The 26,716-nt window shown below is 36.3% G+C and overlaps 9 protein-coding genes and 1 long non-coding RNA gene across 13 annotated transcripts; 4 read left to right on the forward strand and 6 right to left on the reverse strand.

Moving 5' to 3' along the window:
- Positions 1-719: 719 nt before the first annotated feature.
- Positions 720-2,602, reverse strand: LOC9302363 (nudC domain-containing protein 2). Its single transcript, XM_002866243.2, has 5 exons — positions 2,470-2,602; positions 2,218-2,366; positions 2,059-2,107; positions 1,571-1,713; positions 720-961 (listed from the first exon to the last, which is right to left on the reverse strand). The coding sequence occupies exons 1-5, from the start codon at positions 2,516-2,518 to the stop codon at positions 875-877; spliced, it is 477 nt and encodes a 158-aa protein (XP_002866289.1). The 5' UTR covers positions 2,519-2,602; the 3' UTR covers positions 720-874.
- A 2,642-nt stretch (positions 2,603-5,244) lies between these two features.
- Positions 5,245-6,771, forward strand: LOC9302364 (iridoid synthase). The gene has a single exon (XM_021010716.1). The coding sequence runs from the start codon at positions 5,504-5,506 to the stop codon at positions 6,662-6,664; it is 1,161 nt and encodes a 386-aa protein (XP_020866375.1). The 5' UTR covers positions 5,245-5,503; the 3' UTR covers positions 6,665-6,771.
- Positions 6,772-7,398: 627 nt separating this feature from the next.
- On the reverse strand, positions 7,399-10,558 carry LOC9300664 (protein DAMAGED DNA-BINDING 2). Its single transcript, XM_021010721.1, has 11 exons — positions 10,216-10,558; positions 9,862-9,952; positions 9,632-9,759; positions 9,418-9,540; positions 9,228-9,316; positions 8,972-9,092; positions 8,803-8,894; positions 8,574-8,703; positions 8,215-8,463; positions 7,937-8,133; positions 7,399-7,829 (listed from the first exon to the last, which is right to left on the reverse strand). Exons 1-11 carry the CDS (start codon positions 10,444-10,446, stop codon positions 7,601-7,603), a joined length of 1,680 nt encoding a protein of 559 aa, XP_020866380.1. The 5' UTR covers positions 10,447-10,558; the 3' UTR covers positions 7,399-7,600.
- A 539-nt stretch (positions 10,559-11,097) lies between these two features.
- Positions 11,098-12,455, forward strand: LOC9302365 (dehydrodolichyl diphosphate synthase 2). The gene is made up of 3 exons (XM_002864542.2): positions 11,098-11,640; positions 11,739-11,806; positions 11,888-12,455. The coding sequence occupies exons 1-3, from the start codon at positions 11,143-11,145 to the stop codon at positions 12,333-12,335; spliced, it is 1,014 nt and encodes a 337-aa protein (XP_002864588.2). The 5' UTR covers positions 11,098-11,142; the 3' UTR covers positions 12,336-12,455.
- Positions 12,456-12,544: 89 nt separating this feature from the next.
- Positions 12,545-14,248, reverse strand: LOC9300665 (dehydrodolichyl diphosphate synthase 4). Its single transcript, XM_002866245.2, has 4 exons — positions 13,640-14,248; positions 13,316-13,565; positions 13,169-13,236; positions 12,545-13,084 (listed from the first exon to the last, which is right to left on the reverse strand). The coding sequence occupies exons 1-4, from the start codon at positions 13,804-13,806 to the stop codon at positions 12,640-12,642; spliced, it is 930 nt and encodes a 309-aa protein (XP_002866291.2). The 5' UTR covers positions 13,807-14,248; the 3' UTR covers positions 12,545-12,639.
- Positions 14,249-14,571: 323 nt separating this feature from the next.
- LOC9302366 (dehydrodolichyl diphosphate synthase 5) lies at positions 14,572-16,519 on the reverse strand. The gene is made up of 4 exons (XM_002866246.2): positions 16,079-16,519; positions 15,575-15,806; positions 15,261-15,328; positions 14,572-15,181 (listed from the first exon to the last, which is right to left on the reverse strand). The coding sequence occupies exons 1-4, from the start codon at positions 16,243-16,245 to the stop codon at positions 14,737-14,739; spliced, it is 912 nt and encodes a 303-aa protein (XP_002866292.2). The 5' UTR covers positions 16,246-16,519; the 3' UTR covers positions 14,572-14,736.
- A 2,445-nt stretch (positions 16,520-18,964) lies between these two features.
- On the forward strand, positions 18,965-21,116 carry LOC9302367. Of its 2 annotated transcripts, none has more exons than XM_021035925.1 (5): positions 18,965-19,313; positions 19,930-20,080; positions 20,164-20,230; positions 20,364-20,553; positions 20,626-21,116. In XM_021035925.1, exons 1-5 carry the CDS (start codon positions 19,246-19,248, stop codon positions 20,840-20,842), a joined length of 693 nt encoding a protein of 230 aa, XP_020891584.1. In that variant the 5' UTR covers positions 18,965-19,245; the 3' UTR covers positions 20,843-21,116. The 2 variants fall into 2 exon arrangements, with proteins under 2 accessions (XP_020891584.1, XP_020891578.1); XM_021035919.1 differs by having other exon boundaries at positions 18,966-19,313; positions 20,322-20,553.
- Positions 21,117-21,493: 377 nt separating this feature from the next.
- On the forward strand, positions 21,494-22,804 carry LOC9300666 (zinc finger CCCH domain-containing protein 42). The gene is made up of 4 exons (XM_002864544.2): positions 21,494-22,055; positions 22,140-22,249; positions 22,340-22,527; positions 22,606-22,804. Exons 1-4 carry the CDS (start codon positions 21,883-21,885, stop codon positions 22,654-22,656), a joined length of 522 nt encoding a protein of 173 aa, XP_002864590.1. The 5' UTR covers positions 21,494-21,882; the 3' UTR covers positions 22,657-22,804.
- Positions 22,768-24,194, reverse strand: LOC9300667 (probable NAD(P)H dehydrogenase (quinone) FQR1-like 3). 3 transcript variants are annotated; one of them, XM_021035932.1, is made up of 4 exons: positions 24,074-24,194; positions 23,746-23,817; positions 23,216-23,575; positions 22,768-23,143 (listed from the first exon to the last, which is right to left on the reverse strand). In XM_021035932.1, the coding sequence occupies exons 2-4, from the start codon at positions 23,769-23,771 to the stop codon at positions 22,906-22,908; spliced, it is 624 nt and encodes a 207-aa protein (XP_020891591.1). In that variant the 5' UTR covers positions 23,772-23,817; positions 24,074-24,194; the 3' UTR covers positions 22,768-22,905. The 3 variants fall into 3 exon arrangements, with proteins under 3 accessions (XP_020891591.1, XP_002866293.1, XP_020891595.1); XM_002866247.2 differs by having other exon boundaries at positions 22,797-23,143; positions 23,746-23,823; positions 24,074-24,193; XM_021035936.1 differs by lacking the exon at positions 24,074-24,194 and adding an exon at positions 24,008-24,032 and having other exon boundaries at positions 22,797-23,143.
- Positions 24,195-24,936: 742 nt separating this feature from the next.
- Positions 24,937-25,995, reverse strand: LOC110225358. The gene is made up of 2 exons (XR_002329722.1): positions 25,505-25,995; positions 24,937-25,312 (listed from the first exon to the last, which is right to left on the reverse strand). It is a non-coding gene; the product is annotated as an uncharacterized LOC110225358 (long non-coding RNA).
- Positions 25,996-26,716: the final 721 nt, after the last annotated feature.

The following is a 26,716-nucleotide window of genomic DNA, read 5'->3' on the forward strand; positions in this document are numbered from 1 at the left end:
AATATAGATTGTACACATACTTGCTGTCAAAAAAAAAAAAAAGATTGTACACATACTTTTTTCTTCATCGATTGAGTAATATATATCCGTTTTAAAAAATTTGAATCATAGCAAATGCAGAAAAAAATCGAATTTTTTTTATTAAGTATATATATTTTATAATAGTTCAAAATAATATAAATATAAGATCATATAAAAGTGAAATGAGAATCATATAGTTATGTTTTAATTAGGTAGAGAGGTTTTAGGAAATTAGTTCAAATTTGTTATATTAGCATTAAATAATCATATTTGATTTCTATATCTATAAAAATTGTAGAGAATATGCCATAATAAAGAGTTTAAGTATAGTAATTAGTTGAGAAAATATATATTTTTTAGATTTTATTGATTAATTTTCGTTTTTTAATTTTGTCAAAAATAAGGAACGATCTGATTGAAGATTTCCGGGTCAAAATTAAACAAAATTTGATCCGATTAGGAATCCCAAAAAGTGTTGCAAAAATGTATAGTAGATAAAATCATTTATTAAAATTTTCAAATAGAGAAAGATGATTTTTTCTCCAATTTATTTTGTTCAAATTCCTTATGTTCCTCCAGAATATCTTTTTGAAAAGCTGTCAAATACCAAAACAAGATTCGAAGTGGAGATGAATGCATGGCGGCTCAGTGGACTTTAGTTGATGTTTCGATTCTGTTGTCGGGAAGAAAAAGATAACTAAACAGAGACGAAAGACTAGTTATAAGATTTGCCATTACGAGTTATAGAAACAGAGAGTCAGGGCGTTTATTTATGAGCCAGGAGACATTTTGTAGTGACTTTTGAGTTTATATTGAACATACTACTATAGCAACAATAGTGGAAGGACTATATTTAGTCAGAACGAATACCCCCCATGAAGCTCCTTGGATCTGGACAATTACCCGTGAACTGAGCTTGCGAAAAGTCGAATCCTGGGTTCTGCAAAAACCAACAGAGAAAGAATATGTCAAAAGAAAACTGATCGAAAGAGAAAAAAAAAAGCATACTTGAGCTCAAGACAAAGTAAATAGAAAGTCATGCATACAAGTAGAACCAAAACCACTAAGACAAAGCCATTAAGGCATGCATGGATCAGACCCATGTGGTCATATTAATTTGCTCAATCGGGTTAGACTAAGAGTGAGCAATTTCATCCACCATAGCTTTACTATCACCAGCTCTATGACTGATTATTCATGAAACTGATAAGAATCTGGTTACACTATAGGTTAACTATCACCAGCTCTATGCAGACTGGTTATCCATGAACACAAAAAATTCACTACTTGAGAGACACAAGAAACAAAATAAGAGAGTTTGAACAAAGAAAACAATCCATGCGATTACACATGACTCTTCCAAAACGGATCATCTATGGCAAAGTAATCATATTTTCACATAGATTCATTCTACCCAGTGGATGGTGCCTAAGATTTGCTTTGGAGATCAATTAGATGACCAAGATAGACTTCAACAAGACTTTTTTTATTTTATTTTTGCAAAAGCAGAAACCACATGAAACCAAGAAGACTTTAACAGGTAGCTAACCTCTTCTTGAAACCTCTGGAGCATGAGGCGCTTCTGCTCAAGATCAGTGGCGTAAGGATCCAACTGACCCTGTCCCAGAATCGGCGATGCCCATGTCTGCCCCTTCTCCCTCTTCTGCAGGGTAATGTGCATTATATCATCCTCTGCCAAATCAAACATAAGAGTTAGCAAGAATATGAACCTAAACAGTAGAAATCTTATACAGATGCTGATAATAACCCAATTACAAATTCTTAGATCACTGCAACCGAGAACTTCATACTCTTGCATACTCAAGATCCAAACACAATAGTTGTACAACATTCCATCATCCATCATATAGTCTCAAATTTTGCATATTCCAAACTATATTTACATATTTATACCAAAACTCAGATAACAATTTTCAGGTTCAAATTATCCTCTCTAGCAATGAAACTGGTTTATACATATAGTAAATCTAGTCACAGTGACCTAACCATCAAATCTTTACAAGGAAATCAGAGTACCTAGAGTCCAGAACGAGCAATCCGTCTTCACAGGAGCACTAAGATCATGCTGAAATTTGTCAAATGTTAAACAATCGAGTCGAGCTATAACACATCGAATTTCTCCGATTGGTGAGAGAAACAGATCAAAAACGTTGAAAGCTAGCACAAGAAACTGACATTGAGATAAGGAGGGTTGCCTTTGATACCAACTTCGATATGTTTCGACTGGATTTTGCAGTGGAAAGCCTTTAGATGAACATTGGGAGGCAAAGTTATGTACAAGTTCACTTCTTCTAAGGTTTGATCCCACTCAAATACCTTTTGCCCTATAACCATCGGAAATCGAAGAACTTAATCGATCAAATCAAATCTCGTGAATGAAATCAGACTGCAATAACAGAAATAGAGAGAACTGAGAAAATGAGAAACCGTTGTGAATGAAATCATGTCGCTTCTCTGGCGCAAGCTTCTCCGCCATATCTAGGGTTTTCTTCTCCGTTCCCGGCGAAATAGATCACCGTTGATTGTAGTTTTGAACGTCGTCTCGACATAAACGGGAGAGGCATTTATGATTATATCCTTTCATATTCATGTAATTTCGATTAAGGGTTCTTACTTTTAGTTATTTACGTTTAGATCCATTTCTCTCAAGCCACATTCCGTTTGTAACACGGATGCCAAAACTCCATGCCGTTTTAAGTAGTTGGGACTTATTTTCAGTTCTTCCAAGTTCCAACAAACTTTTTTTTTTTGTCACTAAAGTAGAACACTCTTTCACAATTCCACAGATCGAAGATACTACAGTACTATTCTTTAAAAATAAGTAAAACATTGAAATACACCTATTTGTTTAAAAATGAGAAGTGGGTCTATTCAATGCATAGAATAAAGAGGAAGACAAATATTGAAAGAAGAGTAATGTGTAGGTCTACCACAAAACATGGTCCATTTTAAAGCCTTAAGCGGAGCCAAGTGTATGGTTGTTAGCTTTTCAATGTCCTTTGGGACAAGAGATACACGGTACCCATTTCCCCTTTCTGTTTCTCCAAGGCAATTATTGTCACACTTCTAATTCAATTTTCTCATATAATGTTAAGTTTGTTTCATGAACAAGACTGACGTATACGTGATCAAAGGCTTTGACTAAAAACAAACTACTTTTATTATTCCAAACTTTTAACATTAAAACAATAATCATGCATGGTCAACTTGTTTCAATTTGAAGAAATTCGATATGATACATGTTTGGCCACACTACATGTATAAATCAAACGACAGTTAGATCTCAGATCGGTTTGGGTTCTGGTACATGAGTTCTAGTTATGAAAAAACAATGATCAAGTTGTCGGCTAATATTCGGTTTTGACCGGTAAGACTGTTAATAAGTAAAATGAATATTAGAGACCCACTTGAAGAGTATTTTTAAAAGCCGGCCAGCAACGTAACGGCCACAGGCCAGATTCTGCCTTTCGCAATCTTGACCGTCGGATTAAGAAGCGGACAAAATGCTGTACACGACGGTTCATTAAAAACTACTGTTAAGAACTGTGGCTTTCCTAACACAATCCAGAACCACAAGTTTAATTGTTAAGTAAAGAAGTATATGTACACCCCTTTAACCAAAAATAGATAACCTTAGAGTATCTCCAACTCACTTCTATATTTGCCTCTAAACTCTATTTTAAAGGCAAATTTACTCCAACCCACCTCTATTTTCACCTCTAAAATAGAGATCTCTATTTTTTTCTCTATATATAGAGGTGAGAATAGATAATCTCTATTTTTTCCTCTATAAATAGAGTTAAACTTTTTAGAGGAAAAAATAGAGAAACACATTGGAGTAAAAATAGAGAAAATTTACCTCTATTATAGAGATAGAGCTAAAAATAAGGAAATACATTGGAGATGGTCTTACAGAATGGTCATAGGTGATACTCATAAAGTATCATTAAGAATTTTTTAATATTATTTATAATATTTATTTATTGTTTGAAATTTTTTATGATATTTTTACTAAATATGTTTTCATTGGTGAGACCGGTTTAAGTATTAGAAAAAAAAATTATTTGTAAAATCAAAAATAAATATATAAAAACATAGGATTACAAAAGATAATATTACAATTAAAAAAACAGTAGAATATACTTAAGCAAAATAAAACATAAAATTCAAAAAAACTTAAAAAAAACATGATGATAAAAATAATTTAGTCGCTTGGAGTCAATTACCTTGACCCCATTTTTGCCAAATATGAATCTTTTTTTTTTCTCTGCTTTGAGAGAAAAACACGTTTCCCAGACGAATCAGCTGCCGCCACGTCACCTGATACTGAGTATCAGAAATATCACTCCAGTGATACTGATCAGGCCCAACTTGATACTCTGATCTATTAAAAATTATTAATAGGCTCTTGATACTCTCATTATATCAGGTATGTACATGGTCTTATAAGTTATAGCTTCTTTTTTTTGAACAAAAAGTATAGCTATAACATATGTTTTCTCTGGTTTGGCTAGGTTCGAACTATCTATCAATGACTCTACACTTGCATGCAGCATTACTCAACTCACACGCATAACCTAGTCCTTAATTACGATATACATACCATACACAGTTGATAATATATGTAGTGTAAGGCTATACAATTTGGTTAAAATTTTAAATAACCATAACCCAAAGAACAGTTTGGAGATTTAAGTCCGTAGAAATTTTCAAACGTCACAACTTTCATTCTTTTTTTGTTTTCTCATTCAAAACTGTGCATGCTACAACTTGCCATAAAGCCGCGGAGTGCTAGTAAATAGTAATCGCTGGCTAGCCATACATTATTAACATTTTTTTTTGTATGTGGATAAATCCAATTTATACTGTGGTCTTACTACTGTCTTGATGTATACAAAATTAGTTGGTAACATGATTACTATAAAAGGTTAGAATCATTTCTCACGGTGGAACATGGATGTTAATATACTATGCTGGTTTTACTCTATTTTTTCACCGTACACCATTTGGTTTAAACATGACCCCTTATAATATGTAGTTATGCAATCCACAAATTCACTATGATTTAAGAGTTTAACAAATATAATGATTAAGATTTTAATTTTACTCTCTTTTTTTTGTCTATATAAATACTAGTACTATAGCAAGCAATAGTTATGCCATCAAAAAAATAATTTGGATTTGTAACTCCATTTTCTTTCGTATATTTCTAAAATTAATAGCACTGTCACATGAAACTCTAAACACTGTTGACCCTAATCTCATTTATATTAAAGAATTGTGCTTTATTATGCTAAATCGTAGCTGTTTCCAAAGCAACTTGCTTTGGATATTATAACATAGCCTTTAAAACAGGTAAGCATCGAGTCTTGAAACTCTCCTTAAACCCGTTGAATCAGTCTCACAACGTTTATATAAAGCTTCGATCGTAATCAAAGTCCATAACTCTCTCATAGTCAAAATGGGGTCTGAAAATGGCAGCTTGGTGGGAAGAAACGAAGTAGACGAGAATGTCGCGTTGATCTTTGGCGTCACCGGACTTGTGGGTCGAGAGATTGTTAAGAGGCTATTAACGTCAAAACCAAGATGGAGAATCTATGGCGTAGCGCGAAACCCGGAGATCAATTCCATGACGAAGATGTACAACTTCATCTCATGTGATCTGCTCAACGCATCTGAGACTAAACAGAGGTTGTTTCCATTACAAGACATCGTGAGTCACGTGTTTTGGGTCACGTGGTCTGGTGAGTATCCACTGGATACCGACGAGTGCTGCGTCCAGAACAAGACGATGCTGATGAACGCTTTGGACGCGATTCTCCCAAACGCTAAGAGGTTAAAGCATTTCTCGCTTCAGACGGGGATGAAGCATTACGTGTCTTTGGTGGAAGAGACTCTGTTTCGTGGAGAAGGTTCCAGTTTGTGTTATTACACCGAGGAGTGTCCAAGAAAGAGCTCTGGGATGAATTTCTACTATGTTCTGGAGGATTTGCTAAAGGAGAAGATTACTGGTAGTTCCGTGGTTTGGTCGGTTCAACGACCCGGTTTGTTAATGGGAAGCTCAACAAGAACTCTTTACAACTTCATGGGAAGTCTTTGTGTTTATGGAGCGATGTGTAAGTATTTGAATCTTCCTTTTGTGTTTGGAGGGACAAGAGAATGTTGGGAAGAGAGTTACATCGACGGCTCGGATTCAAATTTAGTCGCGGAACAGCATATTTTCGCTGCAAGTAGCGGGAAAGTACGCGAGAAAGGTGAAGCCTTTAACGCCATTAATGGAGTAGGTTTTACTTGGAAGGAGATTTGGCCGGAAATAGGGAAGAAACTTGGAGTACAAGTTAACGAAACAACCATGTTTGATGAAGGTTTCTGGTTTGGTAGAGAGATGGCTGAGAGAAAACATGTGTGGGATGAGATTGTGGTGAAGGAGAAGCTTGTTCAGACAAAGATTGAGGATTTGGCGAATTGGTTTTTCTTGGATGCTCTGTTTAGATGTCCGTTTAAGCTTCTTGGGAAGAGGGAGAAAGTAGATAAGTTTGGGTTTAAGAGGAAATATAGAACCCTAGATTCGATTTTGTATTGGATTGATGTGATGAGAGATGAAAAACTCATTCCTTTGTAACATATGTATGTTATACATTAGCAAAATAGCAATGTAGATCACGGTATGTACTTGATCAATAATCCTCATGTAAGTTTTGTTTGTTTGAATAATGAGCTTTCCACAAATCCTTCTGAGCCAAATCATTAAACATACAATCCATTCCATAATTAAGTAGTTAAAATAGTTTTTTTACCATTGATAAGATAGTGGCAGACCATACATGAAACAACAAGATGATTAGCTGGAGTCAGTTTGTTTATAGATGTTATTACAGATGAGTTTTGGCTGTCAAGATGACGTAAAGACTTTTCATTCCCTGTCTCCACTCTTCACTCGGTGAGATAAAGAACCACCCCAACAAGTAAGAGAAAGCAGGGGAGTAAAAACTGAAGAGAAGATTCGAGATTGATCTATTCCACATTCTTACTACAATTCATACTTTAGATACACCAAAAAGGAGTTCAAGAAAATGCCATACAAAAGCCGATCATGCCCCCAAAAAAAGAAAAGCAAAATTGCTGGCGAAAGGCAAAACAGGCAAAAACTTAGCAAAAATGCCACAAAACATAAATCTTTCCAAATGTGCCATAATGGTGGACAACATTTCTTGTCTACCCAAATTTTTGTATATCGTTTCGAATTCTTGTCCACCAAAAGTCTGTTGTTTCAAAGGTGGACCAATTTTTTTGTCCACCCAATATCTTCTCAATCTGTTGTTTCAAAAGTGGACAACATTTCTTGTCTATAAAAAATTTTCAGTTCAAAGTCTTGTCCACCATTATGGCACATTTGGAAAGACAAATGTTTTGTAGCAATTTCTGTAAGTTTTGCTATAGTATATGGCACATTAGACCAAAATCCCCTACTAAAACAGACTCTGTACTAGAAAACCTACCCAAAGAAACAAAATACAGAGTAAAAGTTAGTTATACATAACAACATTCTTTACTAATCTTAAGTTTTTGTCTTCCGAGTAGACTTGGTTGTTTTTGCTTGAGACTTGTTGACTTTAATGTTTTTGCCTTTAGAGCTGAACATGTCATCTTCGTCGTCTTCATCATCGCTGCCACGCTTTTGCTTCTTTCCATTCTTCTTGCTGTCGCCAGAACATATGATAATCTTTTTATCCTTCTTCTTCTCAACAATCTCTGTTTTATCCTGTGGCCGCCAAATGAACAGCGACCTGCAAAGCCGGATTTTGAAACCAAATCCACACCATGAAAGATCAGTCAATAAAAAAAGTTTCCACCAATGGTTACTATTATATCTGTTGGGTAATGAATCTCAAACCTTGAACTTCCTGAAGCTAAAACATCATCGCGCGGATGCAACTTGTTGACTGGAGTAATAGTTGTGATGTTTGGATCCATAACCTCTGCAACCAATTGTCCATTGCTTGCATCAATGAAATCTATTGGGTGAAGAGCAGTTCCGTTGTAGTTTTCACTGATGTAACGACCAACCACAATGAGTGACTCCGAGGTATCCTGCGGATGAACATATTGAAAATGTTGTATAAAAGGTGAATTGATGGAAAAGGAGACGAGAGAAACGTGAAAGTATCAAACCTTAGGATCCCATTCAGCTTTGAATGGCGTCAAATGCCGATTGAAATCATTGCTATGAACAATCTCTCGGCTTGGCAAATCCAAGTTCCCGAAGATAGAGTCCCATATTCGAATACGGTTGTCCTGACAGGTCGTTAGGATTTTCGTGCCTGATGATGGAGAGAAATAAGCAGAGTTGACTACTCGCTTGTGTGCAAGATCATTAAGAGAAGATTTAGGTTGTAGTTTACGCATATCCCAGATTCGTGCCTGAAACAATAACCAAGAAAATCTATTGAACAAGTTCTGACAGAATTCAGATAAACATCTAAACGAATCCAAAGTGAGAGCATAATCTTGGTTCTGTTTGATAGACTTACAAAATGATCGTTCCCACAACTGAGAAGAAGCTCAGGCTGGACTGGGTTGCAGTCGAGGCCAACAACTTTGCTTCCTTGCTTGTGTATCAAAATTGGCTCACCTGTTCCGTTATTGGTACGATGGTCGATCCTTTTGCACAAAACATATCGAGAAAATAAGTCCGGCGCGCATATGAACAATAACAAAGAGGCTCGTCTACAAATATTTTAAGGGGATGAAATCACTTACATGTGAAGAAACCCAAAATTATCAGCAGCTAGCACTACACCTTTCTCCGAGTTAATATCCATACCGTACAGCATTTTCCAATTGTTTGGGCCCTATAAACCGATGATATGTCATATCAGTAAAATGGTTCAGAGAAGACAATTCAGAGAAAAAGAGATGATGGTGTGACCTGCCATCCATCGGGGTTGAGATTCAGCAAAGTTGATGAAGTTCCAGTTTCCAGGTCAGTATAACCAATTGTTCCATCAGAGGATGCAGAATAAACCATATCATCATTTGTGGGACTAAACCTGCAATACAGACAAAAGAAGAGAAATTTAATATAACAAAACACATGAGCTTTAGTTTCCAGATATAGACACCTGAATGCAGAAGCAAACTCACAACAGATACTATAAGATCGAAAGCCAGATTTCAAAACTTACCGCATATTATTAACTTGAACAGAGTGTATGTTTCCATACACATTCTTCTCATACACTTTTGCAAAATCCCAGACTCCGATTTGCCCTTTCTTTCAGAGTGTGAACCATACGACCAACGGAAATGAAAACACAAATAAGAAATTGTATGCGATAAATTCACAACAAATGACTTTTTGTTTAATTGTAAAACCTTATCTCCTGAGAGAAGAATGTTGTTCTTTGTTGGATGGAACTCCAAACATGTAACACGTCTGCTGTGGTATCGGATAACTGCACAATGAACTTGATCCGGGATCACATATTTTGGTTTGATCTGTCCAGCAAAGGAAAAAGGAGAAAAGATCCAGTCAATAAATCTCATGAGGCATCAAAATATGTTGGCGCTTGAACACAAAAGGACTTACTGGGGGAATTCTCGGTTGGAGTTGGCGCTTGAACACAAAATCAATAGGGTTCTTTGTATTCCTATGAGAAGTTGGGAGTATTCCATGGTCAGTAACCACTCTGTGAGGACAGGACATCGTGGTGTGACCTTAAATAGATGCAGTAAAAAGCGAAAACATTGTGTAAATTAACAACCATTATCTAAAAGCTCACATTTGAGCGAGTATGATAAGAAATTGCGGATTTTTACCAGGCATTTTGCATAAGAAGCAAGGTTTCATAGGACAATCGATATAAGTTGCTCCTTTGAATCCAGCTTCATGACCAGGCTGTTTACAAACCTATAAATCCACCATGAAACAACAACATATATAAAACAATCATAGCCAAACACCAAAATCCTCTGTCTCTGCATTCAAGTGAAGAATCCTAATTAACAATGTAGTGAATTTCAGTGACCCTATACAGTGAATACTTCTAATATGTTTGAAATCAAAATCAAAAGCCATTACTTTGATTCCATATAAAGCCTACCTAGAACTTGAAATCATAAGCCAAATAAGAAAAACTCATTAGAAAGCTAGGGTTTTTAGAAGAGCTTTACTTTGCAAACTTTCTTAATAAGCTTAACGGTAATGGGTGCTTTCCCTTTGGCTTTATTCTTCTCCAATTCAATTTTCCCTCCATTTTTAACCGCTTCATCTTCCTCCTCCGACTCCGACAAAGGGTAATTATCTTCTTCTTCTGATGATGATGACGAACTTAACTCGGAATCTGTATCTCTAGCGATGATGATTTCTGGGTCCGTTTTTCTTTTGTTCCTCGTTAAACCCATTTTCGGTAAAATTCTCACGACCCGACAAAAAGGAAGAGAATACGAATCAAACTGTTTTGTTTCTTTTTGGGTTCGATGACGACGTAGCGGACGCAAACTAAAGCCGGTTGGGCGGTGACCGGTTCAATCAAATTAAATTTACGCTGATAAAACGATTTAACCCATGTCAATTAACCATTATACCCCCTCTAGGCTCTAGGTCTATACTTTGTAATCTAAGGGTACTCTTGGTATTTAATCAAATATCTCGTGGAGGGAGACGTTAAGACGTGGCGAAATACCGCCCGGAAACACAACTCACGTGGCTTTCACGTGCAATTCCGACATTGGGCCCTTTTATTAAGATCACTAATGGGCTCCGGCCCCAACTTTCATTCATCTCATATATAAATATCGACTACAAACTGTGTACATTGATTGAGGTTGTTTACTCTTTGCTGGTCTGATTTAGAAGGAAAAAACAAACAAAAATACAATAGGAGTTTTCTAATGCATTTAAAAAAAAAAAAAAAATAAGAGACGTGGACGAATAGGAACTCGTATAAACCACACAAACAAGAACAGAAATAAAAAACAGGAGATAGGAATTTCTTAACGATAAATTTGGTTTGTGGCGCTCAATTTCGAAAACAACATCATCTTCTTCAGCACAGACAAAAGACGACGTCGTTTTCAAACCCCTCACCAGAACCTTCTATGGAGTTAAGAAAGTTCCAATCTTCTCCGCTTTTAATACAATTGCTTCTCCTAAGTCTTGAGTTAATCGATTCTCTTAAGATGTTATCTCTACGAGTTCGTCCTCCTACATCCTTCGATTTCCGGCGATTTAACGCCGGGTATTTAGAGCGGCAATGGCGGTTAAGTAGAGACTGCTTTCTCTCTTTCTCGCCAAAAGTCGAGGAAAACAGAGGAGTCCGATTCGGAGTCAAATCTTCTAAATCGGAGGTTTCGTTTACGGCGGCGGAGGAGGAAGAAACTCTGCCGGAAGAGCTTCAACCAGAGCTGATGCCGAAACACGTGGCGATTATAATGGACGGAAACGGAAGATGGGCAAAGAATCGAGGTCTTCAACCTTGGGATGGTCACAGAGCTGGCGTTGAAGCTTTGAAAGAGATCGTTAAGCTTTGTGGTAAATGGGGAATTCAAGTCCTCACTGTTTTCGCCTTCTCTACTGATAATTGGATTAGACCAAGGGTGAGTGACAACTTAATTTTAAATTTGGAGGGTTTTTTCGACATTTCAGATTTTACAGCTCAATTTTGTTGCGATTTTGAGTTGTTATGTCTCTGCAGATTGAGATTGATTTCTTGTTTAGTTTATTCGAGAGATCACTCAAATCAGAATTTCAGAACTTAGCCGAGTAAGTTTTGGTTTACTCTTAATCAAGAATTGTTTGTGATTGATTAATTATGTCTCAAAAGTTTTATCTTTTGAGTGTCAGGAACAATGTTCGGATATCGATTATTGGAGATTCATCGAAACTTCCAAAATCTCTTTTAAGAGTGATTAACGAAATTGAGGAAGTTACAAAGAACAACACGAGGCTTCAGCTAATCGTAGCGGTTGGTTACAGTGGGAAATACGATGTTTTACAAGCGTGTAGAGGTATCGCGCAGAGAGTTAAAGATGGCGAGATCGAAGTTGAGGAGATAGACGAGAGACTGATTGAGGAAGAATTGGAGACCAATTGTACTGAGTTTCCTTACCCGGATTTGCTGATAAGAACGAGTGGTGAGCTTAGAGTGAGTAACTTCTTGTTGTGGCAATTGGCTTATACAGAGCTCTTTTTTGCTCAAGAACTTTGGCCTGATTTTGGGAGAAGCGGTTTTATCGAAGCTTTAACGTCGTTTCAGCAGAGACAACGACGCTTTGGTGGTCGGAAATCTTGAATTTCTTGCAACTGGTGTACTGAAAACTGTATATGATGTGTAATAATGGATGTTTTTAATACCTCAAGAACACTGCTTTTGAGATAGTACAGTTCCCTGTGTTGCAAGGTTTTTTAGTAACAACTGATTTATGCGTAGGCGAAGCAAGGAAGAAGAAACTAACCGCTGATTTTATTCAAAAATTTTCGATTTACCGACAGAAAGCTACAACAGTATTAATGATCTCTGAAAGTGGAGCAAGAAGTTTGATAGAAATCTCAGATGAACATAACAGAACAGAGCGGAGCAGAGGATCAAATGTGGATCAAACCCGACAGCCAAATCGTCTTTCCCTGCGCTGATACGAATCCAGGGCGTCTAAAAGCTTATCCTTGTCAAAATCAGGCCAAAGGACCGGTGAGAAGAAGAGCTCGGTATAAGCGAGTTGCCACAAGAAGAAGTTACTAATCCTCTGTTCTCCACTTGTCCTAATCAAGAGATCAGGACTTGGGAACTCTGTACACTTGGTCTGAAGCTCTCTCTCCAACAACGTCTCGTCCACTTCTTCCTCTCGGATCAAACCTTGTTCTGATTTCTTCACAATGCTCTTGCAAGCACGCAAGATGTCGAATCTCCCGCTGTAATCTATGGCCAAGATGAGATGCTTCTTCTTGTAACTCTTTGTAGCATCCTCTATCTCTGTGATTATTCCGAGGAGAGATTCCGGAATCTTCGCAAGATTCCCGATAACAGAAACTCGGATTTCCTTGCTGAAACAAACAAGATTCTTGGTAACAAAATGAACATATGAGAAGCTCTACTATGTTGAATAAGCTCACTCATTTTATATATACCTCTGGAAGAATTGGATCTTTGACTTGAGGTAACGTTGGAACAAATACATCAAGCATTTGACTTCAATCTGAGTAATTAAGTTGTTAGAGATAATAAAGGCGAAATATTTTAGGATAACTGAAACAATTCGTATGAAATTGCCACACCTTGTGTCTTCCCCAATTCTCAGTGGAGAAAGCAAAAGCTGAGACAGTATTTATCCCTAGTTTGAAGCAGAGCTCGGCGAACTCTATTAACCGTTTAGCTCCAGCCTCGTAGCCTTGTGACGTCAACAATCCGGCCTGTTTCGCCCATCTCCGATTTCCGTCCATTATCACTGCCACGTGTCTCGGCATCAGCTCTCTTCGAAGCCCTTTAGGTGGCTCCTCCTCTCCGACCACATAAGTTCCCTTGTCACTACAAAACATAAAACCAAAGCTAAGTCATGAAAGTTTTAGTTTAAACAGGATAAAAATAATATGTTTAATTACATCTTCTTTTTATCTTTCAGAGATCCTTTAGCAGAAAAGCAAGGTCGGAGACAAGGAAGTAGAAGAAGAAAGAGAAGAGACAGAAGGAAACAGAGCAGAGACAACATTGTAGAGAGTGTGAAGAATTGCAAGTGTTTTGCATGGATTATAGAATGTATGAATATCATTTTAAGAGTAAGTTTCTAATGACTGGCTCTGGTTGTTTTCTTTGTTAAAGGACTGATTCTGGTTCTTTATCTCGCAGTTTTGGAAACCTTGCCAAAAACGAACTCAGTTACTTTATAACTAAACAAACACGAGTTAAGCATTGACATTTGTATTTTGCCTATTTGGTGAAACAGAGTAAATGAAAAGATTAGTAATCTCTCTGTTAAGTAGATGATGCTCAATCAATGAACTTGTCAGTGTGGTTTATCTACCATTCAAACTATTTTATGTTAATTGAGACGGCCGGCTAGCTAAATTCTTTGAAAATGCATAAATTTTGTAGTATTACGTGGTATAGTAATTGGTAAGAAACGATTTATTTATGAGTTCAGTGGTTGAACAAAAATAAATCGTACATACAGAAGTTTGTATAAATCGTACATATAGAAGAAGTTTGTACCATGGTAGGGCCTGTTCTTTTGTTGATCGCTGGAATTGAATCAAGCGACTGGAAATTAAAGAAAGAAATGAGGAACGGACAGCAGGTTTTTTACAAAAGTTCAGTCGCTGATTGTACGGATGAGACGACGTGTTTTGATTTTCTAGTCGCTGAATTTTTTGGCGACTCCTCCATCACTGCAGCGACATCTCCATTTATTCCAGCGGCATCTCCGTTTCAGTCTTTGTCTGTCGTTTTACTTTATTGGCTGTTACAACCATTGTCGCTTCACTCCGGTACGGTTGCTGTCGCAGCGATTGAGAAAAGAACAGGCCCGTAGTATATTTACAAGATAACACTTGACATACATCTATATGATAGTTTCTATTATGAATTTTATTGAAAGTAAAAAAAAAGAAGAAGACAAATATTTAGGTCCCATGAAAACAATAGTACCACTACGTACGTACTATTGCATCATTTGAACATTTGATTAGTGAGATTCAAAAATTTAAACTCGTCGACCGAATCGCCTCTGCCTTTGTTGATACCAAGTCAAGGCCTCAAGATACTCAGCTTCGCCAAAATCAGGCCACAAAACAGTTGGAAAGTAAAGCTCAGTGTAAGCAGATTGCCATAAGAAGAAGTTACTGATCCTTTGCTCTCCACTTGTTCTGATCAACAGGTCAGGGTTTGGGAATTCGCTACACTTTGTCAACAACTCTTTCTCCATCGCCTCCTCGTTGATGTCCTCCACTTGAATCAGCCCGTCTTTCACTTTTGTTGCAAGACTTTTGCATGCTTGTAAGATGTCAAATCTTCCACTATAGTCTATTGCTATAATGAGATTCTTCCCTTCGTAGCTCTTTGTAGCTTCCTCTACCTCTTCTATCAAACCTCGAAGCGACTCAGGGATTTTTGCACGGTTCCCGATAACTAAGATCTTGATCTTATCTCTGGAAAGGAAAGGGAAAATTAACATCAAGACATAAAGGCTTTAAAAGAGGATAAAAAAAAACACGTTGGAATAGATACCTTTGGAAGAAAGGCATCTCAGCCCTAAAGTGTTTCTCAAACAAGGCCATCAAGCATTTAACTTCATCCTGAGCAAAGAAAAAGAAAAACCAAATCAAAATGAAAAAAAAAAAATCGGTGTGGATCGGTAACTCAACTGTTGATTAAATGACCACAAAAACAAAAGGTTTTCAAGTTAACAAATTTTAACACCCGCGGTGAGAAGAAGATACTAATCAACATGTTATATTCGTAAGGTCCATAACTTCTTGGTTACTAAAAAGAAAAAAACTTTTGAAACGTTTTGTGAAATCATATTTCATATCCATAATCACCTCTGGTCTTTCCCAATTTTCGGTGGAGAAAGCAAAGAGTGAGATAGTATTTGTCCCCATTGCGAAACAATCCTTAGCATTCTCCAATAGCCTTCTAGCTCCGGCCTCGTGGCCTTCGGATGTACCAAGTCCTCGTTTCTCTGCCCAACGTCTGTTTCCGTCCAATATAACGGCCACATGCTTTGGCATTTTTCTATTGCTCGCTCGTTTCTCTTTCTCTCCCATTGCATCACTACAAATTAGTAACAAGATTAAAAAAGTTATTAGGTTTCATATAGCAAAAGATGCATAATATCTAGTAGAAATAAAGTTAGAAATCCAATTGAGCAAGACGCGTAGCTAGCGTTAGTGATTTAGCCATATGGACTCACAAGTTGTTGTAAAATCCATGGTTAGTTAATTTCATATTAGTCTCAAGAGATGGTTTAATTTACCACAAAAATGAAATAATATAAGGAGCTTAATACACAAGTAGAAATATGACGACTAATTAAAGCAAACTACCGTTTGTCGTTCCTTTCTTCCTCATCATCGTATTTAGAAGCTGTGATTTTGATGAATCTTAGGATGTTTGTCAAGGACAAAGGAACTCTTAGTCGCCGAGAGATGAAGAGACCAGGGATGAGAAAAAGTGCAAGAAAGGTAAAAACAACAGAGAATAGATACAACATTTTCTTTTGGCTTTGTTTCAATGTTTGTTCGAATTGGAGCGTTATGATGTATTTAAAGAGCTTATTAGGGTTCAAAGACGCACATGATCGATCAATGGAACCTTCTTTCTTTCTCCCACTTGCTCTCTGTCTACTCCTTCATGCTACGCCAAGACAGATCATACGTATTAAGTTTTAATAAGATCTAACGACACTTGAAAATCACTAAATCGTTTCGTCACGTGATTTTCTCATTAAACTAAGAGAGTTCAGATTTTGACTTTTTCGATCAATATAACTTGAATGATTTTACCATTAATGTCGAACAGTGGCGGAGGCAAGTGTAGTGGAGGGGGGTCAACTGACCTCAACAAAATTTAATTACCCTTTATGTTTTCTAAGAAATTATAACATTGACTCCACTGAAAATTTGACATTGACTCCTATAAATTTGACTTAAACTCATGATTTACTTAAAAAAGAGATAGAAAATCCACATTCTTCTAGCTACAAAGACTTGATTCTTTAGATTGAATCCAAATACATAATACAATAATTCAGACAATGTAAAGTTTTCTAAAATTTGAGTTTATAATTTTTCTTTTTTTAAGTCCATTTCAGTGTTCTTTTTTGTTTTGTATAATTTTAACCCCAATAAAAGTTCGTCCTAGCTCCGCCATTGATGTCGAAGCTAATTAATGGTATAGATATATACATCCTCTCGCAGTTTGTTTGCATGCATCGTTCATCTACACATCATAAAAAAGAAAGAGTAATCAACAAGCTCCGTTTAATTAACAGTGTAAATGTTTTAACTTTTAAGCAAGCACTAGAGTCTAGCGGCTATGACGCACACTAAAAAAAATCAATCTCGGTAGATTTCATTATACAAAATTTTCAAAAACTCTAACATAACGCAAATTGAGAAATGTACCACAATTGATAATCCTATGTATTACAGGTTTGATTGAATGGTAAATTGTTAAAATCTTCTATATGAGGTAAGTAAGTGATTGTGGAGTAGCACAAAAAAAAAAAAAAAATGTAACTGAACAGTGAACACTGAACAAAAATATACAGGGCTTTGGCTATAAGGCCCATTGACTACACTTCAAAAGGAGCTATGATTAGTAGCTATAGGCCTGGGCACAAATATGGATCCACATAGAACCGAACCGAAATTGATGGGTATGGTTCGGTTCTGGTTCTAATAAAAATATCAATTGGATCTTGAATTTCAGATCCATGGGTATTGGTTCGGTTCGGGTAAGAACCGAGATCCAAATGGGTACCTGAAAAATATAATTCATTTACCTATATCTATATATCCCAAAGCCCAAATCCATACAAACCTAAACCTAAACCCAAACCCAACAACCCACTATATATACTTCATAAACCTAAAGAGAAACCTTGTAATATCTGAGATTGAAGATCAAGACAAGTTTGAGAAAGGTAATATCTCTTGTCAATTTTCTTGAATACTTGTAAATCTGTGAAGTCTAAGTGTCTTAATTATTGTTTGTTTTGATGTTTAGAGTTTGAGTTTAGCTGCGAAGGGAATTAAACTGACTCACGTTTTGTTAAGGAGATGGTGATGGACTCTAGTATCTATTCAGGTCATTTTTTCCCTTTCTCTAGTTCTATTCTCTGTGATTCAAATTTCATTTCATTGTATTAAAAGTCTTTTTGTACATTTTATTTCAGGTTTTGTGGTGTTTTTTGATATAATCTGTGGAGAGAAGAAGAAGCAGAAGATTGTAATTTGAAACAGATTTAAACTTCGGGTTATTTTGGTATCTTAAAAACTTGTATTTTTCGGTATCTTTGAAACTTTGGGTGTCTTTTGACATAACACTTTCCAAGTTTCGAATATTTTTTGGATTTGTAATGGTATGCTTACTAATATGTGATTGCATACTTACCTAATTGCATTTGAATATTGTATTATGATTGTTTTGTTTTCTCGGTTCCAAAAATACCTGAAATAATTTGGTTCCAAAATTTATTACCCGAACCGAACCGAACCGTAGAGGAACCGAACCGAAACCGAACCGATTTTGATTTGGTTCCAATATGGTTCCTAAATTTCAGAACCAAAATACTAAGAACCAAATGGTTCGGTTCTAGAACCGAACCATTTACCCAAACGCCCATGCCTAAGTAGCTATATGATTCTATTCATCCTAGTTTTTATTCAACTTATTTTTATTGCACTACCCACTTTAATTATTGCTATGCATTATACAGTAGGATCACTAAATAGATTGTTGGGGACATTGACCTTATCCACTTATTTTTTAATTGATCCATACCTCTATCTTTTATTTTACTCACCCACTTTCTATCTATTCTTTATTGATCAATGTCGAAACTTTCTTGACATATGGAAGTCTTAAGGTGTTTTCGAAGATCTTTTTAGCGCGCTCAATTCAGCAAATAAAAAAAACTGTAGGATTTAGCATAAGCAAAGGAGGAATGAACTTAAAAGTAATAATAATATTATTAGCCTAGTAGTACTAGGTCAAAGTAATAGTGCGTGAAAAACTATTTTACAATACCGTGGTCGTCAAATTATTAATTTCCAAGTGACAAAATCCTTTAATGGAAACTGACGAAAAACGATGGTTACGCCAAAAACGAAATATTGGGACAAGGGTATATCCGTCATTTGAAGCATAATTTGGCGACTTTTCTTGAAAAAGCAGCTTCGAGAATCGTAACTGATAAATCGCTAAAGAGAGGTTTATCGAGAAAAATCCAAAGTTTACTAAAAAAAAACACTATCTCCTCTGATTTTTCCCTGTCTTCATTAATGTAATTTTGATCATCGGATTGGGTGAAACATCTAAAATTCTGCTAAAAGAGAAGCCTTTAAAATTTTCCTTTTTTTCTTTAAACAAAACAAAAGAAGAAAATTTACTTTTTGTTTTGGATGCTATGAATCTTCGTTTTGCTTTCTTGATTCTCTGTTTCGTTTGATGGGAACTATTTTCTGGGAAATTAATTCATTCACCTGCCATGGCTAAATTATCTTTCAAGGATTCGCTGAAAGCTCTTGAAGCCGATATTCAACACGCTAATACACTGTAAAATCCTCGAAATCTTTTCCTTTTCTTTCTCCAGTTTTATTGAATTTTATCGACTTTTAGTATAAAGTCTCGATTTTTATCACTCTTCTGTGTTTTATAGTTTATCTCAGCGTTCAAGTTATGTTTTTATTCTGGTTGTTACTTAATTTTGTTTGGTTTGGTTTGCATGTAAGATCATAAAATTGAAGGTTCCTTCTTGTTTGCAGTGGAAATTTCTTTTAGGTTCTGTACTTTGATTCTCATAGGTCCACTAGTTGAGAAAGTGATTACTGAGTTAGGGATTTATCTTAGATTCGATCAGTTTTTAGTACAAGGAGTGAAAGTTTAAGCTAGTAATTGATTCTTGAGATTCTTGTTCTTAACTAGTTGACTTGGAGCTGCTTCTTTAGCTGAACTAGTATTGGTCTCGACACAGATCAATGTATAGTCTGCTAGTGTTGAAGCTGCAGTATATGAGTGTTAAAGCTGTGACAGTTTGTGATTTATTATGTGTACTTGAACCGATAAACTATATTTGCTCTTTCAAATTTTTGATTCTTCGACCAAAAATGTGTTTATGGTTGGAGTTGCTTATGATCTTATTGTGTTTTCATTTTTTGTAAATGAATAACAGAGCTTTAGATTGTCCTCGGGAGAAGGATGGAGCACGCGTTCAGATGAGATTATCCTACAGCCCGGCTGCTCAATTTTTTCTTTTTCTTGTACAATGGACTAATTGTCAGCTTGCTGGTACCCTCGGTTTACTCAGAGTTCTTATTTATATGGTACTGTCCACTTTGTTTTGCTACATTCACCATACTGTTCTCTGTGATTGTTTGATTAACCTGTTGAGTTATATTTGGTTCAGACTTATGCAGATGGAAAGACCACGATGTCGGTTTACGAAAGAAAAGCCAGTATCAGAGAGTTCTACGGTATGTTTATCCGGCGCTGATATTTTTTCTGGTAAACAAGGTTGATATCGTTGTAATCTTATGGGCCTTTGATGTTTTGGTTATGTTTTAGCTGTGATATTACCGTCTTTGTCACAACTAAGGAGTATTACAGATGTAGATGACCGCAGACAAAAAGAGGTATGCAAGATGCGATACAGAAAGAAGGATGAGAGCGAGAAGTGCGAGCTCTCAGAGATTGAGATAGAGAGGGAAGAAGAATGTGGAATCTGTATGGAAATGAACAGCATGGTGGTGCTTCCAAACTGTACTCATTCTGTATGCATCAAGTGTTATCGCGATTGGTAAGTTAACTAAAAGCTTGTAACATGTTGAACGTAACTGGTTTTCTGAAAAAGGGTAATGTTTTTTCTTAGGCGAGGGAGATCACAGTCATGCCCCTTCTGCAGAGACAGCCTTAAAAGAGTAGACTCGGGTGATCTCTGGATGTTTTTGGACCAAAACGATACAGTGAATCTCACTGCAATCTCGAGAGAGAACCAGAAAAGGTTGTTTATGTACATTGAGAAGTTACCACTGGTGGTTCCAGATCAAGCGTATGCGTCTTCTCCTTACGATAGCCATGTGAGGTGAAGGCGGAAAAACCGGTTCTGGTAAATTTTTATCTGTATACTGCAGAGTCTTTAAAAATTTGGGGGAAAAGAGGACTCCTTTTGTATATGTGTTAGAGTTAGTACAAGTAGTAGTAATCAGTCTCTTTCTTTTATCTTGGGAAAGTTCCACTTACTACGTGCTTTTTCTGCATTTTGGCTGTGGATTCCCACTATCTCGTAAGCTTCAAGAAGCTCATATACTCCCTCTGTTCCTAGAAAATTGATTTTCTAGAGATTTCACATATTTTAAGAAACAATCATTGTTTAATTATTTATTTTTGTTAAACACTTTTTAATAAACTATGAACAAATAGTAATCTGAAACAGTTAATCATTACGTCTTGAAATCTACGATTTATTAATATCAATTAATTAAAAATAAAGAAAAAATGTATAAAATCAATCTTTGGGGAACAAACCTAAAACATTAGAACATAAAACTTCTAGGAACAGAGGGAGTATATTTTTAGCAATTTTACGAACTTAAACCTCCTCATCAAGAACTTACAATTTAAAATACGTCTGGTATTGGCTATCAGATAATCTTGAAAAATTAACTCTTTTCTTCAAAAATAACTTGTCTAATACAACCATAAACGCAAAAAAGAAAATCAATTAGGAGCTATAACAATTTTTCTCACAATGATTGATTACTTATTTGGAAACTTTCATTATTTGTAGTTGAATAACCTCAAAATTGTATACTTTTTTCTTCTTCGTATTGTTGAAATTCCTATGTATGTCAAATTAATTTATAAGTGATTCTTTTTTCTAGATAACAAAAGTAGGTGATCAATAAACAAAAAAGAAATGGAAAAAAAACAAAAGTTGTATAAAATCAAAAGCAAACCGACCCATTATTCGGTTTAATATAACGTAACCCGGCCCACACAATAATTCTGTCAAAAGCAAACCGACCCATGATTAAGCCAACATAACCCGACCCGCACAATTCTGTTACGCGTCTCCGGCGACTGACTATTCGTGCCGTTCGCATTTAGGGTTTTACTCCGAGAGGCGATGAATCCGTTGACAATGGTGAAGCAGACACAGAGAATTAACGCGAAAGAATTAGATCTAGGGATCTCCGACGAAGCATCTTGGCACGCTAAATACAAAGATTCAGCCTACGTTTACGTCGGAGAATTACTGTACGATTTAACGGAGGGTGACCTCCTCGCAGTTTTCGCACAGTACGAGTTTCTTCTCACATTGTTGAATTTAGTATATTATACCTAGATGATGATTCTTAATTCTGAATTTTGGTTTCATTGAAGATATGGTGAAGTTGTTGATGTGAATCTTGCTCGAGATAAAGGAACTGGGAAATCAAAAGGATTTGCGTTTGTTGCTTATGAAGATCAGAGAAGTACAAATCTTGCTGTTGGTTAGTAAGTTCATAAAATCATTTTCTCTATGGATTTTACTACACATTGGTTCGTGTTTCTCTTGATTCTGTTTCTTCTCTCAATTGCAGATAATCTGAATGGAGCTAAGGTTTTGGGAAGAATCATAAAAGTGGAGCATTGTGGTAAATACTCAAAGAGAGAAGAGGATGATGAAGAGACGAAGCATAAGAAGAGAGAAGCTCGTGGTGTTTGCAGAGCTTTTCAGAGAAAGGAATGTACTCGTGGAGATGGTTGCAAATTTTCTCACGATGAAAACGTAAGAAAGAACAATGATCTCAGATATGTAAAATTTGAATCAAGATGTTCGTTTAATGATTCTTTTTTATATGGACAGAGAGGTGCCAATACCGGCTGGGGTCACGAAGACCGTAGAAGTTCCAGGTGAGATCAAGTAAAGATCACAATTGATGTAGAGGATAAGGAGGGATTGTTCATATTGATATCCAAGTGGTAATGCTATACATTGATTAATAGTTTCCGAGTTGTAGCTAGAATCTATGGGCAATAAGATTTGTTGACCATTAGCTTACACATAGATGTTTTGCTCTGTATATGTCAATCTTATTTTCAGTATTCACCTTCACATTTACAGATTGATTAGTATATGAAATACAGAGTTGATTTGGTTTAGACTTTAGACAGGAGACCGTTTCTTGAGTTTCTTGGCTATTCCTGCAAAGTACTTGCCATGGTAATTTGCCTGCTGAATCTCCAGCTCTGTTGGCTCCCGTGATCCATCAGCTGCATAAGTCCCTGAGCCATACGGCGAACCACCTTTCACCTCTCCCATCTCGTACATGCCTTTACCGAATGTGTATCCTACCGGTACAAATATCATCCCGTGATGAGCCAGTTTTGTCACTGCCGTCAACCTGCAGATTAAAATCAGTCACTTGCATGAGTTCTTCTAACATGTCTATGTGTTAGGAGGACTATGTTCTTACGCAGTTAGTTCTTGGCCTCCACCGTGGAAACCCGTACTCCAGAAGAGTCCCGCAGGTTTCCCAGCGAGAGCCTGTGTAGTCCAGAGATCATTTGTATTGTCAAAGAAAGTCATGACCTGTGATGCCATCACTCCAAACCTAGAAGGAAAGCCAAACATGAATCCGTCGGCTTCCGCCAGTTGTTCTGGTCGAATATCCGCCACATCGTCCGGTCTTGGAACGGCCTTCACTTTCTCCAGTATTTTCTCCGGTAATGTCTCTGGCACTTGCCAGAGTGTTGCTTCCACGTCTGGAACAGAGTTTGCTCCTCGGAGAACCTCTCGTGCCATTGTCTCGACATGGCCGTGCAAGGAATAGTACCTACCAGGAAAACCAAAAAACCAGGTTTTTCGTCAAAACAAAACTGGTATGAGGACCGGCACAGAATCTCGTTCTGTCTGAGCCAGTAGTTTAGAGAATCGCAGATTACTGTTGACTGGAAATGATCGCCAGTTGATGAACTTGGCATGGATTGGTTTAATGAAACTCACACTATATAAATCTTGGTGACAGCCATTGCTTAGTAGGGCTTGAAGTTGCAGACAAAACAAGAACTCCTGTCCCTGAAACTAAGAACATGAAAACTTGTGAGATCCGCTACTTTCCGATGATCGTAATGAAAATGTATATATCGACGAAAAGACAGTTATATATTCCTCTTTTAGGACCAATAATTGATCTAACATGTTTGATTTTCCCACCGTCACAACTTTGACTAAATTTAGTCTAAATGGGAATTATACAAAAACTGACATTACTGGATTTCCAAATTAGAATCGGCTCCAATGCAAAAAGTAGCAATTCTGAGAAGTAACTAACCTTTGTGAAAAGGTCCAAGGAAGAAGAGGAGAATAAGAAACAGTTTGAGGTTCGGAGTTAGCTTCGGGGATGTTCAAGAACAATACGTCTTCAGGATTGGTGAAGATGATCTTTTAAGAACTACAGATGACGTGGCAATGAGTTTGACCGACCATTTTCTTCTATTTGGGGTCATTATCTTCAAGCCCAAGAAGACGATGTAAGAGCACCGGGAGCTCTCTTTACGAGCTCTCTCAAATTTTTTATTATAAATTTTAAGAAAATGTTTGATGAGAATTTTTGTTTTTTTTTTAATTTTTTTGTGTCCAATGGTAGGTTCTCTAGTGGGGTTCTCTTCGAAAATTTTTTTTATAAAATTTTTTATTTTATAAAACAATAATTATTGCAATTCATAAAAATATTAAACATACATTATTTTCAAACATTTAAAAAAAGATTTGCAAAAACAAAACCGGAATAACGATTAGTTGTACTCTTGATTGTTGCGAAATTTTTGTCATATATGCTCAACCAAATCAGCTTTCAATTACTGATGCATATCATGATCACGAATGCGATTTCAAATGCCCATCATATTCCCGAGATTTGTAAGCATTCCCGATTTTTGACAGTTTTTTTTTTCAAACCATATAAACTATTTTCACTTATTTTATGTGTTATGCCATTGTTTAATGTCCCTTGTTTTTGCTGGGACATGGCTTTTAAATTGCTATGAACGTTTCTTCTAAAGTGTGGGGCACTTCACAAGCATTTTTAATGTTCTTGTTAACTCACATATCCTCAAGAAGATAAACGAGTGTAGGTATTAAGTAACAACGCTAAATGCTAAACAATTTCGCTACATCTACCAAGGCCAACACGGAAACAGAGTCGAGCCACATTTCAGACTTATTAAACAAAACAAGCACAGATCATGTAAAAACCAACGATGATAAAGAGACAAGTAGGATATAATTCCAGTAGAGAAGAAGTTCGATTTGTCATTAAAAAGAACAGAGGAGATAAGAATGGAAACATAGTTCATCAATTATTTCTCATGAGCTTTACAAGGCCCCAAAAACACAAACCACCAAAGTTTTAAAACAAACGAGACATGAACTTCTTAAACCATAAGAGAGACGAGATTTAGAAACCACCACAGAGACGGAGGACCAAGTGAAGAGTAGACATTTTATTAGCCTGAGTGGAAACATTCTTATACCAACCAGTCTCTTCACAACACTGAGATTAGCTTGCAAACTGTATAGACATTTTATTTCAGTACTGTAAGATTAAATGTTTAGGACTAAAGAAATCCAAATTCACAAAAGAATCTCGCTTCAAAACTGGCTAACTTGGATAATATTGTTCTTCATCACCACAAAAACCTCATTTCAAACTACAAAGCATAAACCACACAAAAAAGCAGGGAGTAGAGATAAGAGAGAGCACCGTCGGACAGCAATCGAGCACTACTCCGCCATGTAAGAACTCCCCTTTCAACGAATTGGTGCTCACATCATACAATCTCACACGCTTAATTGCAGCAAACACACAACAACAGAACAACAAAAAAAAGCTTTAGAAGAAGAAGAGACTTCAATTAAATCAGTAAAAGCCAAAGAAAGGGACCTTATCCCATGAAGAAACGAGGAGTTACTGTTATGGAAAATCGGAGATTGGAAAAGCCGACGGACGGCGGATTCGAGAGCTCACGACCGGCGGACGGAGTTGAAGTCATTTTTCCCGTTGAAGATCACAAATTCTAGGGTTCCGGATGAAATACCCACCATAATTTCACCTTTAATTTCACTCTCCATCATAGGATTCATCGGAAAACAATGCATCACCCTGTGATTTATCGGATTCCGCCATCGCACAAATCGCCCGAGAGAGAGAGAAAGTAGGGCAAAAAAAATCGATGAAAACAAAGTACAAAAGGCGTTTTTTTTCTTCCTTTTATTAAAATGCAACAGCCAATGAACGACCGCCACGTACCCGTCTCTCTTGTGTTCCCAAATCTCTCCAGAGAGAACCACCTCTCTTCTTAATTTACCTTTTTGATTTATTTTTATTCCAATAAACCAAGAGAACCTCACAAAAATTTGCTTACAACCTCCCATTGGAGGTGCTCTAATGTCTCTCCTCTTGGGATATTTTAGTCAAAGAAATGATAAATTTAAGAATTATTATGTGTGTATTTGTTTAGGAAAACTTTGATGGTGCAGAATAATTTTAGAATTAAATATCTAGTAGTCAAATCATTTAAGATTCATACTGTACTTTATAGGACAACAAATTAATAATTTCTATAATTTTTTGAAGTATTTACTAAAATTAGACAAATATGATCTGTAATTCAAATCTATAACAGAAAGAATGTCAATTAGCAATAATAGATTTTTAGCATAAAAAATCTAAGCTAATGTAATAAATTAATTTGAAAAGTAAGATTTATTAAAAAAATTGTATAGTATAGAAAAATCCTTTCATTTCATGTCAATCCCCATAGAAAATAAAAGTTGCAGTAAGCTTCAATTTTTTTTTTTTAAGATGGCGAAATTAGGAGAAGCTTCATTTTGTGTCCTTGTTTTGTTCTTGAGTTTAGTGTCGGCAGACACAGATAATCGTCAAGATAACCAAGTATGTTTTTTTTTTTACAAT

Source organism: Arabidopsis lyrata (assembly GCF_000004255.2).
Source record: "Arabidopsis lyrata subsp. lyrata unplaced genomic scaffold ARALYscaffold_8, whole genome shotgun sequence".
NCBI classification, from domain to species: domain Eukaryota; kingdom Viridiplantae; phylum Streptophyta; class Magnoliopsida; order Brassicales; family Brassicaceae; genus Arabidopsis; species Arabidopsis lyrata.

What these genes read in the sequence shown, in the direction of transcription:
- LOC9300665 (XM_002866245.2), bottom strand. Translation starts at nt 13,806, where the DNA reads ATGATATTCATACATTCTATAATCCATGCAAAACACTTGCAATTCTTC. An exon ending in AGAATTGGGGAAGACACAAG is followed by an intron (nt 13,237 to 13,315) that starts GTGTGGCAATTT and finishes TTAATTACTCAG; the next exon opens with ATTGAAGTCAAATGCTTGAT. An exon ending in AAGATCCAATTCTTCCAGAG is followed by an intron (nt 13,085 to 13,168) that starts GTATATATAAAA and finishes TGTTTGTTTCAG; the next exon opens with CAAGGAAATCCGAGTTTCTG.
- LOC9300664 (XM_021010721.1), bottom strand. Translation starts at nt 10,446, where the DNA reads ATGGGTTTAACGAGGAACAAAAGAAAAACGGACCCAGAAATCATCATC. An exon ending in TCCAACCGAGAATTCCCCCA is followed by an intron (nt 9,541 to 9,631) that starts GTAAGTCCTTTT and finishes TTTGCTGGACAG; the next exon opens with ATCAAACCAAAATATGTGAT. An exon ending in AAGCTGAATGGGATCCTAAG is followed by an intron (nt 8,134 to 8,214) that starts GTTTGATACTTT and finishes GTTCATCCGCAG; the next exon opens with GATACCTCGGAGTCACTCAT.
- LOC9302367 (XM_021035919.1), top strand. Translation starts at nt 19,246, where the DNA reads ATGGCTAAATTATCTTTCAAGGATTCGCTGAAAGCTCTTGAAGCCGAT. An exon ending in TCAGAGTTCTTATTTATATG is followed by an intron (nt 20,081 to 20,163) that starts GTACTGTCCACT and finishes TATTTGGTTCAG; the next exon opens with ACTTATGCAGATGGAAAGAC. An exon ending in ATCAAGTGTTATCGCGATTG is followed by an intron (nt 20,554 to 20,625) that starts GTAAGTTAACTA and finishes GTTTTTTCTTAG; the next exon opens with GCGAGGGAGATCACAGTCAT.
- LOC9300666 (XM_002864544.2), top strand. Translation starts at nt 21,883, where the DNA reads ATGAATCCGTTGACAATGGTGAAGCAGACACAGAGAATTAACGCGAAA. An exon ending in AAGTACAAATCTTGCTGTTG is followed by an intron (nt 22,250 to 22,339) that starts GTTAGTAAGTTC and finishes TCTCAATTGCAG; the next exon opens with ATAATCTGAATGGAGCTAAG. An exon ending in AATTTTCTCACGATGAAAAC is followed by an intron (nt 22,528 to 22,605) that starts GTAAGAAAGAAC and finishes TTATATGGACAG; the next exon opens with AGAGGTGCCAATACCGGCTG.
- LOC9302366 (XM_002866246.2), bottom strand. Translation starts at nt 16,245, where the DNA reads ATGTTGTATCTATTCTCTGTTGTTTTTACCTTTCTTGCACTTTTTCTC. An exon ending in AAAATTGGGAAAGACCAGAG is followed by an intron (nt 15,329 to 15,574) that starts GTGATTATGGAT and finishes TTCTTTGCTCAG; the next exon opens with GATGAAGTTAAATGCTTGAT. An exon ending in GAGATGCCTTTCTTCCAAAG is followed by an intron (nt 15,182 to 15,260) that starts GTATCTATTCCA and finishes TTTCCTTTCCAG; the next exon opens with AGATAAGATCAAGATCTTAG.
- LOC9302363 (XM_002866243.2), bottom strand. Translation starts at nt 2,518, where the DNA reads ATGGCGGAGAAGCTTGCGCCAGAGAAGCGACATGATTTCATTCACAAC. An exon ending in ACATGATTTCATTCACAACG is followed by an intron (nt 2,367 to 2,469) that starts GTTTCTCATTTT and finishes CGATGGTTATAG; the next exon opens with GGCAAAAGGTATTTGAGTGG. An exon ending in TCCAGAGGTTTCAAGAAGAG is followed by an intron (nt 962 to 1,570) that starts GTTAGCTACCTG and finishes TGGTTTTTGCAG; the next exon opens with AACCCAGGATTCGACTTTTC.
- LOC9302364 (XM_021010716.1), top strand. Translation starts at nt 5,504, where the DNA reads ATGGGGTCTGAAAATGGCAGCTTGGTGGGAAGAAACGAAGTAGACGAG.
- LOC9300667 (XM_021035932.1), bottom strand. Translation starts at nt 23,771, where the DNA reads ATGGCTGTCACCAAGATTTATATAGT. An exon ending in GTCACCAAGATTTATATAGT is followed by an intron (nt 23,576 to 23,745) that starts GTGAGTTTCATT and finishes TTTTCCTGGTAG; the next exon opens with GTACTATTCCTTGCACGGCC. An exon ending in GGAGGCCAAGAACTAACTGC is followed by an intron (nt 23,144 to 23,215) that starts GTAAGAACATAG and finishes TTTAATCTGCAG; the next exon opens with GTTGACGGCAGTGACAAAAC.
- LOC9302365 (XM_002864542.2), top strand. Translation starts at nt 11,143, where the DNA reads ATGGAGTTAAGAAAGTTCCAATCTTCTCCGCTTTTAATACAATTGCTT. An exon ending in ATAATTGGATTAGACCAAGG is followed by an intron (nt 11,641 to 11,738) that starts GTGAGTGACAAC and finishes ATGTCTCTGCAG; the next exon opens with ATTGAGATTGATTTCTTGTT. An exon ending in GAATTTCAGAACTTAGCCGA is followed by an intron (nt 11,807 to 11,887) that starts GTAAGTTTTGGT and finishes TTTGAGTGTCAG; the next exon opens with GAACAATGTTCGGATATCGA.